Here is a 14,214-nt window from a genome sequence, read left to right as displayed (position 1 = left end):
AAATAAAATTTTTCAAATAAACTACATATTAGTGGTGAAAGCTGGGGGGAGGCAGGGCACACTGGGGCTGCTGGATGGATGGGGACAGAAGGGGGAATGGGAGACATCTGTAAGTGTCCATACTATAAGTACATACATACAATCAAATTAATGCCATCCCTTGAAAGTTGTGATCAGACTACTTACCTTCTTAGACATCTTCAACAAGGTTAGTTGTCTTTCAAAAAACACCTATCTGTTTTAAACCTGTCATCTTTAGATTTCTGCCTGTCATGCCAAGTAATTCTAATAATTACTGTTTTCTCTACACTGATAAATGCAAAGATTTTTTTAAAGTATATAATCTTCCCTGGCTGGTATGGCTCAGTGGACTGAGTTCAGGTCTGAGAACCGAAAGGTCGCCAGTTCAATTTTCAGTCAGTGCACATGCCTGGGTTGCGGACCAGGTCCCCAGTTGGGGGCATGCAACAGGCAACCGATACATGTGAGATGTTTCTCTCCCTCTTTCTTCCTCCCTTCTCCTCTCTCTAAAAATAAATAAATAAAATCTTTTTTTTTTCATATATAATCTAAGACCCTCACTGAGTAGCTCAGCTGGTTAGAGTGACGTCCCAATACACCAAGGTTGTGGGTTCCACCCCTGGTCAGGGTACATACAAGAATCTACCAATGAATGCATAAATAAGTGGAACAACAAATCAAGGTTTCCCTCTCTCCAAAATCAGTAAATCAAAAAAAATGTTTTTAAATACATAGTCTAGCCCTGGCTGGTGTGGCCCAGTGGACTGAGTGCCACTGGCCTGCAAAGCCAAGGGTACCCAGTTTGAATCCCAGTCAGGGCACATGCCTAGGCTGCAGCAGAGTCCCTGGTGGGGGGTGCGCAGGAGGCAACCACACACTGATGTTTCCTTTCTCTCCCTCTCTCCCTCCCTCCCTCCCTTCCCCTCTCTCTAAAAACGAATAAAATCTTTTTAAAATAAAGTACATAATCTAATGTTCTTAAGAGAACTGATATCTTGATTCAGCTGTATCCCACACTGAACTGAGCCCATTAAAACACTTAGTATTTTACTTACTTGAAGCCTACATGCACGCCAGTTTACCATACATCACTGTACCCCCCCTTAAAAAAAAGTTTGCACTTAAGTACCCAAGACCAAATAATCCAAGGACTGAAACTCATCTTACACAAACACTCTTCACCAGAGACAAAGAAGTCACAAGCAACAATAATATTGTGATAGTGTATGCATTTTCAGTTTCCATACTAAATAGCACTTCAATAATCAAGGCACCTAATTTTACAATTATATGCAGACTATAGCCAATTATAATGTGTATCAACTTATACAAAGTATATAATAGAACTATACATTTTGGTACTACTTTACCGTAAATAGTGATTATACCAATATACTAAAACCTACAAATTATAGCATTTACTTCAACAGTTTAATATATTCAGCAGTATTTTAGAAAGTGAGGTCATCCATTATAAAAGACTAGAAAATATTTTCAGTCTGAAGTAGTTTATTTATAGAAAATTTATAGAAATTTATAGAAAACTATCATTATTTATAAAAACTAAATTTCATATCAAAAATATTTACTGAATAACAAAAATTATAACTTAAAAATCATCTACTCCCTAATATTAAGTAAATTCACTTATTCATTAAAAAATTAAGACTTTTTTCCAGCTTTATTGAGACATAATTGACATATAATATTGTGTACCTTTAAGGTGTACAACATAATAATTTATGTATATATTGCAAAAACAAGACTATTTTATAGCCTGTAACATAACAAATCAGATGAATAATTCCTGGATACTCCCTCCAGGACAGGGGCTGTATGTCATCCTACACTCCCCCCCAACCACCACGTTTCATTTATGTTTTTCTGAAAGCACATTCAGTACAGTATCTAGTAGCTGCATTCTTTCTATAATAGTGTAATGATTTCTGGATATAAAAATTCCCTGTGTTAAACGATTAGCAGTTTGATGCAATGTAAATTTATTTTTAGACTTTTCTTCCATTTCTAAACGTAGGTCAACAATTATTAATGTTAAGATTATTAATTTGTAGCTCATCACCCAGAATGTTCTGCCACTAGGGTGTCCTTATTAATAAATTATGTCCTTTTCGATAATCAATTACTCTATGTCTGCTTAAGATTGTTAATGGAACTGTATGTCAGAGTGCCAATACATTTTAGAAAAGCCATTAAAAAATATTAAATCTTTCCAACTCCTCCTTTTATGAGTTTTCTTTCAATATCCTATGAACACTGGGGATGCTAATGAAACAAAGCATACCACAAACACTATGCACTGGGCTACCTGCAGGTGGTCCTGACTGGGGGTTGGTGGGCGACATGCATTGCTTAGGGCACTTATTGGGGTGTAGCTCAGAACACATGCTTCACAGCCACCCAAGCAGGTGCTGTAAAAATTAGGTTTTCTTGAGCCCCATCAAGACATGCAGACTGCGGGGATGAGGACAGGAATCTGTATTTTTAACGAATTCCCAAGTGACTTGACTGCAGATTATGTCTGAGAAACACACATAGCTCACTCATCACAACAACCTACTCACATGGGTAGCCAAGGAGAAAAAAATGTGGGAATTTTCCAGATTATTTAAAAATATGTAATCAAAATTTCTACAGTAAAAAGAAGCTAAATTATTTCATTGCTACTGCATAAAGAGATTCTCCTTCCTAGTTCTGGGATGACAGGCACCCGTGAGAACTCTTGAAAAACAATGTTATCATGTCAAAAATAAAAACAAAACAAAACCTCAAATGATCTTTAAAAGAAGAAAAAAGGCTTCCTCTTATAGTAAAATTTAGTACAGTTAGAGTAGGGAATCAGTCCCAATTTTTTTCTCAGAGTTAACTGCCAGCATTAAAAAGCTCAGTGCTACTTTCAGTCTATGACATTAAAATCAAAGATACTTTCCTTGGTTCTGCAGAATGTTGGTCTTAAATTAACAATGGCTAAAATATCATTTTATGATAACCTTAAGAACATCACTTAGATTTTAATCCATATTATTTTAATGCATTTAATTTTGTTAAGATGAGACTATTTTCTCAATCATTTTGGTAGTTACTGAATAAATTTACTTTGAATATTTAATCTTGTAAGAAACTATTCATGATTGTGTTAATTATTGCTCCCTGGGAGGCAATATAGCCAATTATAAACAACAAAGTCTCTCAAATAAGAAGGTCCTGAATATGAATCTAGAAGCACCAATCACTACCTGTGTAACCCTGGCAAGTTATTTAACTTCTCTAAGCCTCTATTCCTTATTGGGAGGATTAAATAAGATAATGTATGTAAAGCACTCAGCACCTGGTACCTGTTAGTTCTCAGTAAACGTTAGCCCGTATAAACATATATAAAAGAATCTCTCTGAAAAGACACACAAGAAATTATCAATGATGGTTGCTACCAAGAAAAGAACTTGAGGTCAGAGTGGAAAGACTATATACCTTCTTGTACTCTGTACATTTATCCAGTGCTTATAACTTAAAAAAAAAATTAAAATTTCTCATGCTGTGGGATATCTTAGTGTTTAGCAAAATGCACTGCAAAAGCTAAATTGCCACTGCTAAATTAGCAAAGGAATAAACTCATAGCTAATAATTTCCACAAAGAAATACACAACCTATCTGATTTCAGTAATCTGTTAGGTGTTCTTACTTCTTTTACAATATCCACATGGTCTTCACTACAACACCTTAAACCAGTGATCTCTGAACCTGGGATGATTTTCTCCCTAAGGGGACATCTGGCAACAAGACATTTTTGGCTGTCACAACTGAAGGGATGTACTACTGGCATCTGATGGACAGAGGCCAAGAATGCTGCTAAACATTCTATTATGCAGAATATAGGACCACACAACAATAATCCACCCAAAAAGTCAGTAGAGCTGAGGTGAGAAACTCTGCAACCCAAGGAATCATTCTGCTCAACTCTGAAAGTAACCAGTTTCTTCCTTTCAGTTACCTACAAAACAAAACAAACAATAAATTCTCCCCTCAAGTAATGAAGTAAAATCCTTAATAGTAGGCTAAGGGCTCAATAAATGTAACCATTGTTTGCCACTGCTGTAAATTTCTGAAATTCTAGCAGCTAGAACCACTTACATGTTTGTGTCCACTAAATTTCAATACATTTCAAGATTTTTAAGTACTTATTTTTAAGCCCTCCAAAGGTGAACTCTAAAAGATTTCAAGAGATTACAGATCACCATTCCTTCCTGTTTTAAAATGATATTTGAAGGACCACAAAGCTCAATGTACAACTAAAATACAACAGGGCATTTACTTTAGTAAGTAGTTATCAGGTCTTTCCAGTAAACTTGATATTTTTACATCTGACTTAATGCACTGCTTTGGTCTCTATTTCGTAGAAGCAGCTAAGTAACTTTATAATGAGGCTTGAAAAATTACAAACTAAATCATCTTCTCCAATCTTAAAGCACAATTTAATATGCCTTATCAAAATGTCAACTGTTAGTAAAGATCTTTGGGAAATGTCTTATCAATGTATGGGATTAATCTTGTCCAAAAACGGTGAAAAACTGAACTAAGTGGCTATCAAAATCTACAGCTAGTTCATAAATGGGTAGGAAACAGATTTGAAATGTTGCTACTACTGTTATTAATCATACTTTCTTAGTAACTGTGTAAACTCTTTCACACATTTTAAATGTCTATCTTTCTCGTTATGTAAGAGCACTATTTTAATAATTTAGTATTTTTACATTAACAGTTCCCTAACTTATTCTGATTAAAGAATTCTTAGGGAAACATCTTAATTCCTTCATCCAAAACAAACTTTAAAAGTACACAAAAAAGGTGTTTGAAAATATAAGATGCAATTAGGTTATTATTATTTTACTATTTTTCCAATACACTTTTCGTAATGGACATAGGTATCGCTAGAACGCCATTCACCTCAGTCACTCCCCCGAGCATCTAGAACTTTAATACTTGTCCAAACCTGCTTGCTCATGGTCTAATAATAAACCTAATTATACAATCTGTAACAGCCACTGACAACCTTTTCCTAAGAAGCAGTAAAGGTGCTTTAACTTACACCCCAAATTCTCAATAATTCTAATTCAAAAACAGATTTCTTCATGCCAGCCTTTGGCTTCTGCCGAGGGCTAAGGGCTGCTGACTGTACAGTGGGGAGGTGAAAATCCGCCTGGACTGAAAAGGACACACGCTGGGCGCTGGACAGCAGGGGTAACTGCTGGTTCATTTCTCTTTAAATCTGGCAGCACGTGGGGCGGCATTGTGAAGCCACCAACCCGCCTCCCCCCTTACACTCGCACACGTACGTCTCCAGCGCGCATGCTCCTCTCGCACAGTCCTAGCAGAGTAGGAGCCAACCCCCTAAAAAGTCAACCTGGAAGCCGCAAACGGCCGGAGGCCGGGACAATGGGGGAGGGGGGCCACAGGCAACTCTGGGGAGGCAGACCCGGCCTCCGCCCCAAGCCAGAGCCCGTAGGCCGCAGTCCCGCGGTTCTGCAGGCCTGCGCAGGAGCCGGAACCGCTCCAAGCACAAAGCCCCGAGCCGGCCAGCGAGCGGCTCTCCGCTCGGCCCGCTCCTACCCTCCCCCAGCCGGGCGGCGCAGCCGGAGCCCGTGCCAGGCAGAGGCAGGCGAAGCGACGTCCCACACCCCGCCAGGTCCTCAGACCCCCGCGCGCCAGTGACGAGGCCACGGAGGCGCTTTGTTGTCCGCCACAACTCCTTGGACCCGGCGCTACCCCAACAGAAGTTTTGCGCGCCTCACCTAACCGGCCAGGGGCCAGTTTCTTCGCCTACTCTCGCCACCCGCTGCCGCCCGCGGCTCAAACATCCGAGCCGGGGAAACTCACAGCTAGGCGGGCCCAGACTCTCCTTTCTACCCCCAAGGGGTCCGACGGCCTCAGCAACACCTGAGACCGGGACCCGCCCCTCCTGGGAGAGTCGGTCCAGGCTAGGGATCCACAGCCCCTCCCCCGCAACGTCCCACCCAGCCGTGGGGGAGGGGGTAGCCTCCCCTCCTTTCTACCGGGCGCCAGGCCCCGTCCCAGCGCTGAGGTTGGGGCGCGTCCCCGCCCCCAATACCCTCCGAAAGCCGGGGAAGTACTGGGCCCGGCCAGGACCGGCGCCTCGGGTTCCCCACCCTGGCGAGCCCTTACCCGGCCTCGCCGGCAGCTGCGGCTCCCCCTCACCCGTCCAGCCGCCGGTCGGGGAAGAGAGGAGGAGGTAAGCCGCAGCGGCGCGCCGCGATCGCGGCCCGGGGCCCCGCCGCCCGCCTGCCTGCTCGCTCGCTCGCTCACCTGCCAGCTGTCTTCGCAGTAGCAGTGCCGACTGCAGCTCCGTCATTCTCCCCGCCAAGGGCCCGGGCTGGCGCCGGGGCTTTCGAAGGGCCGGGGACAGGCTCTGCAGACTGCTGGAGATGGGTGTGCTAAGGAAACTGGGCCCCCACGACGGGAGCGCCGAGGCCGAAGGAGGCCGGACTGGGGCAGCGGTAGCAGCGCCTCGCTGCTGGTGTGAGTCCGCTCGGTTCAGCTCTTCTCACAGCGCCTCAAGCCCGGAAGGGGAGGGTACCCGGGCCGCCGCGGCGCGCACTGGGACTTCGCTCCCCTGCTTCCCTCCTTCAGCCCGCCCGTCGGCCCCACCGGTGCCTTCCCCCGCTACAGCCTCACTGCGCGAAGGGCCGCTCCACGCAGGCGCGCTGGGGCTGCCTACTTCGGAATCGGCCAGCCCGCAAGCCCTACCCCTTTGCCTCCGTGCCCCGCCTCTGGCGACCGGATCCCGCCCCCTAAGTGCTTTGCCACCCCCCCGCGCCCGCCCGCCGAGTGCCGCCATCTTGAGAAGGTCGACCCCCGGCTGACTGCCAGGGCCTCAGGCGGTAGACGCCCCGCGGACGCCATGACAAAGAGGTCGCGGAGGGTCAAGACACCGCCCCGGGTTGAAGCAGGTGGTATGGGAGCGCAGGGGCCCAAAGAAAGGGTTGATTCGTTCAACAACTATCTAACTCCACATGTGGTGTGCGAATTAGTCATCGTTAAAGCCGAATTGCTGGTGCGCTTCATTTTTAGCAGACTTCCCCCGCCAAGTATAGTTAACACACATTGATAATTCACTTTATGGAAAGAATGCACAAAAAGATTCGTGAAATCAGCAGAAGGTCTGCATCTCATGGAACGAAATATTTATACATCATTAATAATCTCTGTGAGTAAAGGGAGTTGAGATTAGCAAAATCTGATATACACGATTCAAAATGTCATTTAGAAAGGCATCTACTATGTAAAATCGAAGTGTGGGGTCTAGGGTTTGGAAAAAGCGATTTACTCTTTTCAACCTGCTCATTCCCTCGACCTTCCGCTTTTCATATAACAGCCTCAATAAAGAGATGGAACAGAAGGAAGAGTAATAGCTCATGGTACTGAAATAACGTCATGGTCTGTTTCTTCAACAAATATTTATAAAACTTGTATTAATTATGTACTACAGAAATACAGAAATACAGCTCTGTTCCTACCTTCAAAGGGCTTAAAGTCGCTGTGAGTTCCAGGTAAGGTAAACAGTCAAAGAAGGAGCAGATTCCAATACCATTCTTATGATAAAAATTCCTAGGGGAGTGGGGACTGTCTTCTCTCTCTAGAACAAGGATTTTAAAAAATAAATAAACTTGCTGAATGAATTATTACTCCTTTGCGGACCACAATCCCCCAGGGAATAATCCAGGTTTTGTGAGGCCTAAAGTTCACCAGATCTGAAGGACTCATTTATTTTTATTTATTTATTTTTAGAGAGAAGAAAAAGGAAGGAGAAAGAGAGGGACAGAAACATCCATTAGTTGCCTCTCACACTCAACTCAACCAGGGACTGAACCCACAGCTTAGGCATGTGCCCTGGCCAGAAATCAAATCCAGCGACATTTCCCTTTGCGGAACAACACTCCAACCAACCAAGCCACACCGGACTGTGCTGTGAAGGCCTCATTTTAGGGGGGAAAATTTTTTAATAAGGTTCAAAAATTATTTGGAGTAAGAAAATAAATCACAAATAACTGTAGGCTTGGGGAATCCATCCCTTTCTGAAATCTCTTTAGGCAGGTTATCCAAAATGCTGCTCCTTGCAACATGGCTTACTCTCCCTACTAGAACAAATTCCAGCCTTCACAGGGCTCTCAAACTTCCTTAGCTTTAACGTAAAAAAAAATCAATTTTTAACAACACTCCTTCCTAGCCAAAAATCGTTCTTTTTCGTTTTTTAACTTTTTTCCAAAGTAGTAAATACATAGTTCATTATGTGTCTTAAGGCTTATACCAAAACACAAATATGTTGTGAGACATGCTTCCCTGTTCCTAGATCCTGCTTGCCAGGGGCAATCCCTTTTAACTCCTAGCAGTTTCTTCTGGTAGGTACCTTCATTATTCCAACTGATGGACATATAATGTTTTTTTCTTGATTTATCCATTTTAGACCTTACCTATTTATTCTTGCTGTAAATGATAAGAATTTAACTCTGTTATGCTACCTTTCATCCTTTATTCTCCTACATTAAATCATATTATTATATCAGTAAATAGTGTTTACAGTATTGAGACTTTGAAACTGTTGAGTAGGAGATCCAAATACTGTAATGGATTATAATTATATTTATTTCTTACATAGATTTGGGAGGGGGGCTAGAGTTTCTAATTACTATACTTGTTTTTCTTACAGTATCTTGATTATAATTAATATTCTTCCAGTGTCGCAGGTTCGATTCCCAGTCAGGGTACATGCCTGGGTTGCAGGCCACAGCCCCCAGCAACTGCACATTGATGTTTCTCTCTCTCTCTCTCTCTCTCTCTCTCTCTCTCTCTCCCTCCCTCCCTTCCCTCTCTAAAAATAAATAAATAAAATCTTTAAAAAAATATTCTTCCTTTCCCTATCCCATCTGATTGCTATTGTATACTGTCAAGTTCTGTTTCTTGGAAATCCTCCTGGAAGCCTCTCTTTTATGTTTCTAATCTGAGCTGGTTGCTTTGGGCCATGCCTGCTATGTAGAAGTCTACCTAGGATTTCCCCTGGCTGCTCGCCTGGGCTGTCTACTACATCCAGGATCTCAAGTATAATTCTCTTTTATTTACTCCCTTCTTTTTCCTGGATCACATTATCAGATAACTGATGAGTATATATGAGGCAGATTTTCTAAGTGCTTATATATCCAAAAATATCAGCATTTTAAACATCTATAATTTACTGCCTCATGATTTAGTTTAGCTGAGTATACAATTCTGTGGTTAAAACCAAGTAATTTTTTAAAAAATATGAAACTGTTGGTCCATTGTCTTCTAGCATCCAATGTTGCTATTAATTCTTATTCTATTGTAGGTGACCTGTTTTTCCTCTTATTTTCATTGGATATCCTTAGGATTGTATTGCTTGGCCTGGTATTTTTAAAAAGATTTTATTCATGTACTTTTAGAGGGAGGGAAAGGAAGGAAGAAAGAGAGGGAGAGAAACATCAATGTGAGAGTGAATTGGTTGCCTCTCATATGCACCCTGACCAGGGACCCAGCCATGTGCCATTACTGGGAATCAAACCAATGACCTTGCACTTTGCAGGATGATGCCCAACCAACAGAGCCACACCAGTCAGGGCCTCTGTCTGGTATTTTAAGGTATCATGATAACATGCTTTGATAGTCTGTAGGGTGTTGTCTTTTTTTTAACTCACTGTGCTCACTGTTAATTTTGTGGTGGTACAATGGTTGTTTTTATTTACACACATATAGAAATAAGCTTAGATAATCTGCATTTTCCTAGTATATTAACAACATTTTATAAAAGATTTTATTTATTTATATTTAGAAAGAGGGGAAGGGAGGGAGAAAGAGAGGAAAAGAAACAACAATATATGAGAGAAACACCAACTGGTTGTCTCTCAAATGCCCCCAACTGGGGACCTGACCTGCAACCCAGGCATGTGCCCTGACTGGGAATCAAACTGGTGACCTCTTGGTTCATAGGCTGGCACTCAATCCATTGAGCCACACCAGCCAGGGCATATTAACAACATTTTTAAACACAATTTATTTTTGTATGTTAACCAACAACCTCACTGAACTCATTTTCTATAGATTATTTTTATTTTCTACATAAATAATATATGTCCAATTTTTTATTCTCTCTCTCTTTTTCTCTTTTGAAAACACTATTTCTCTTTTTTGCCACACTATACCAGCTAGGATGTCCAGCAGAAGGCTGATAACAGAAGGCTCATAGCAGATATATGTACGCTTGGGGTTAGCCAGTCAAGTAAAGGAGAGAAAGATTGACAAGTTTGTTGAAGGTGTATGAAAAGAGTGATGTAGTAATGGACTCTTCTCTAAGACGAATAGAGAAGAAAGTAAAAACAGGAAGGAGCCGATGAATAGTGAAAAAGTGATACAAATAATGAGGTCTTGAGATTAAAGAACTGTGTCATGTAGACACTAAAGCAAGTGACCTGGAAGGATAGAAAATGGTGGTGTGGGTGGGTGGCTTGAAATCCAAAATTCAGTTGTGATATGGTCATGGGTGGTGAGGTGGTCTCATGTGAACATGGGGAGAGGCTGGCTGGTGTGGAAGGAAGAGGAAGCAATCAGGGAGGTGACAGGGACGAGTACTACTAGATAGGTCATCCATGTGGGCAATTAAATCCCCCAGGATGAGGGCAAGAGTAAGATAAAAGGAAAGATTGTGAACCAGGAGCCAAAGTCATTGGTGAATGAGTCCACAGATAATAGCAATAAAGGGAGTAATAAGTGTTATAACTAGATGGTATTAACCTCAAAAGAGCAAGGGTTAGGGGAAGGAAGAAGAGGAGAAAAGGTTGGGAAGCAGCAATGGGGAGCAAGAAGATGCTAAGCCTGTCAGTTCTGGGATCCATAGGATGTGGAAGACAGCCTTCCCTTGACAGGACTGTGAGGACAGCCAGATTCAGGTAAGTACAGGAGGTAGAGAAGCCTCTCATAAGCCCCTGAGTCCTGTGAGGACAGCCAGATTCAGGTAAGTACAGGAGGTAGAGAAGCCTCTCATAAGCCCCTCAAACTACTGTGACTGGAACCCATTGTCCCCAGACCTGCCCTGTTACAACCAATGATACCCAGTTACTTAAGTCAGAAATGGAAGAGTCAGCCTTAGTGCTTCTCTTTTCTCACCCCTACATCAGATTGATCACCAAGATTTAAACGTTTCCTGGTTTCCATTCCCATGGGCACTCCTTAATGCAAACCTGAATGTCTGCCACCCTCGGTAAGGGTCTCCTGGCCCACTGGTCTTGACCCTCCCTCCCCTCATCTATTTTCTGAGGCAGAGCAAAACTTTCAAAATGAAAATCTGCTATTGCCCCACTCCTACTTTAAAACTCTTGCATTGCCCTGACCAGGTAGTTCGGTTGGTTGGAGAGTCATCTAGATACACCAAGTTTGCAGGTTCAACCCCATCAGGGAACATACAAGCAACTAGTGAATGCTTAAATAAATGGAACAACAAATCTCTCCCTCCCTCCCTCCCTCTCTCTCTCTCTCCCTCTCTGTCTCTCTCCCTCTCCCTCTCTCCAGTAAATAAAATATTTAAAGAAAAGAAAGCCTCTTCCATGGCCTCCCAACTGTGTTAGGATGAAGTCCAAGCTCCCTAACATGATTTAATGGCCTTTCATAGTGTAGTCTCTAGGAACTTTTCGGCTTCATCCTGACTCTCATTCTGTGCCTAGTTCTGACAGTCTCTTGACACACCTTTTTCCTTCCTCCAAAAGATCAAGGTTGTTTTTTTACACCTCTGGGTCTTTCCATTTGCTGTTCCAATGGCCCAGGACACTTTCTTTTTGTACTGAGCAAACTCCTACTAGTACATCTTTCAGGACCTTAAAAGAAGCAAGTTTCTCCAGAAAACCTTTCTCAATCTCAAAAGTAAAAATCTTACTCCTGTGTTTTCTATTTCCAGCATATATTACATCTCCTATCCTAATACTTATCATGCAGTTTTTTTTTTCTTTTGAATTGTTGTTAAGCTTTGTGATAGCAAGGCTCTATTTCACCTCTCTGTTCTCAGAATGTGATATAATGATGTTGTGCAATAGACACTCAACAAATATCTGTTGAATCAATGAGTCAATCCTATTAAATCAATAATAAGATAATCTTTCAAGATTAATCTAGACCTATATTTATTAAATTTGGGTCTGTGGCCCAGCAGAGGCTGTACCAAGGGGTTCTTGAAGCCACAGGATACGCCTCTCTTGGGTTATTAATTTTACTAATTTTGTGAGATTAAAAAGTAAAAAGTACTTAAAGGAAAATATATAACTTTAAGTGTTTATATTTTAAAAATTAGAAAGGCCCCCTGGCTGGTGTAGCTCAGTGGATTGAGCGCGGGCTTCGAACCAAAGTGTCGCAGGTTCGATTCCCAGTCAGGGTACATGCCTGGGTTGCAGGCCATGACCCCCAGCAACCACACATTGATGTTTCTCTCTCTCTCTCTCTCTCTCTCTCTCTCTCTCTCTCCCTCCCTCCCTTACCTCTCTAAAAATAAATAAATAAAATATTTAAAAAATTAGAAAGACTGAAAACTTAATAAATTGAGCATTTATTATAAAAAGTAATAGGGAAGATATAAGGAAATTGCAGCCCTCATACATGGTTGGTGAAGTATAAAATGGTGCAGCCACCATGGAAAACAGTCCATCAGCTTCTCAAATAGTTAAACATAGAACTACCACGTTAGTTTACAATTCTACTCTTAGGTATATACCAAATAGAACTGAAAATATGTGTTCACAGAAAAATTTGTGCATGAGTGTTTGTACATCATGATTCATGATAGTGAAAAAGTGGAAACAACTCAAACGTCCACCAAGTAATGAAAGCATAAACAATTGTGATATATCCACACAATGGAATATTACTCACCAAAAAAAGGAATGATGTACTGTTACATGCTAAAACATAGATGAACCTTGAAAACATTAACTGAAAGAGGTCAGACATAAAAGGCCACATATTATATGACTCTATTTATATGAAATTCCCAGAATAAGCAAATCTATAGAGATGAAAGTAAATTAGTTGTTGCCTAGGGATGTGGTTGGAGGGAACAGAATGGAGAGGAGGTGCTAATGGGTACAGAACTCCTTTTGGAATGATGGAAATGTTCTAAAATTAAGTGTGATGGCTGTACAACTCTATCAATATACTAACACCCATTGAATTGTGTACATTTTACATGGCTGAATTGCATAGGATATAATTATATCTTAGTAAACCTATTAAAAATAATAATACAGTGGCACCTCAGTACTCATCGTTAATTTGTTCAGGAGCTCCTGACAAGTGCCGGAAACCTACCAGTACCGAATGATGAAGCATTATCTCTTGTGGGCCGGTGTCATGACTCATACAAGTTCCAGGAAGTGCGACGAGTCCCAAGCAAGTGCAGAGTGCTGAAACATTTTTTTCTCATCAGAATGTGCTAAGCACAGGGTTTGACATGTTCTGAAGCTGACAATTACCGAGGTATGACTGTATACTCAAAGAAATAAGAAATTAAAGACAAGAGCACAAAACATAGAATATAAACAATAAACAGGAACCAGTAAAGAGGAACAATAAAGGCAAAAATTGAAAAGTCTAATACATTGAAAAGTCTAATAACTAGACCACCTTTTTACACCACACACAAGAATAAATTCAAAATGGATCAAAGACTTAAATGTTAGCCCCAAACCATAAAAATAGTAGAAGAAAACATAGGCAGCAAAATCTCAGACATTGCTCGTAGCAATATTTTATCAGATAGATCTCCGTAGGCAAGAGAAATGAAAGAAAAAACAAACGGGACTACATCAAACTAAAAGGTTTTGCACAGCAAAGGAAAACATCAACAAAAGGAAAAGACAACCCACAGAATGGGAGAACGTATTTGCTGATACATTTGATAAGAGGTTACTCTCCAAAATTTATAAAGAACTTACAAAACTCAACACCAAGCTCTGGCTGGCATAACTCAGTGGATTGAGCACAGGCTGCAAACCAAAGGGTCGCAGGTTCGATTCCCAGTCAGGGCACATGCCTGGGTTGCGGGCCAGGTCCCCAGTGGGGGTCACTCGAGAGGCAACCATGCATTGATGTTTCTCTCTGTTTCTCCCTCCCTTC

At 41.6% G+C, this 14,214-nt stretch overlaps 1 protein-coding gene across 1 annotated transcript in view; it reads right to left on the bottom strand.

Annotated features, from left to right (window-relative positions):
• UBE2G1 (ubiquitin conjugating enzyme E2 G1) overlaps nt 1-6,760 on the bottom strand; it is a 109,545-nt gene extending 102,785 nt beyond the window's left edge. Inside the window, exon 1 of the mRNA XM_028534147.1 lies at nt 6,358-6,760. Within this exon, the coding sequence (XP_028389948.1) occupies nt 6,358-6,403 (46 nt within the window). The 5' untranslated portion in view covers nt 6,404-6,760. The remainder of the gene's footprint in view (nt 1-6,357) is intronic.
• Between the last annotated feature and the right edge of the window lie 7,454 nt (nt 6,761-14,214).

Source organism: Phyllostomus discolor, chromosome 8, assembly GCF_004126475.2.
Source record: "Phyllostomus discolor isolate MPI-MPIP mPhyDis1 chromosome 8, mPhyDis1.pri.v3, whole genome shotgun sequence".
Lineage (NCBI taxonomy): Eukaryota > Metazoa > Chordata > Mammalia > Chiroptera > Phyllostomidae > Phyllostomus > Phyllostomus discolor.
This window is presented reverse-complemented; position numbering and strand designations above follow the sequence as displayed.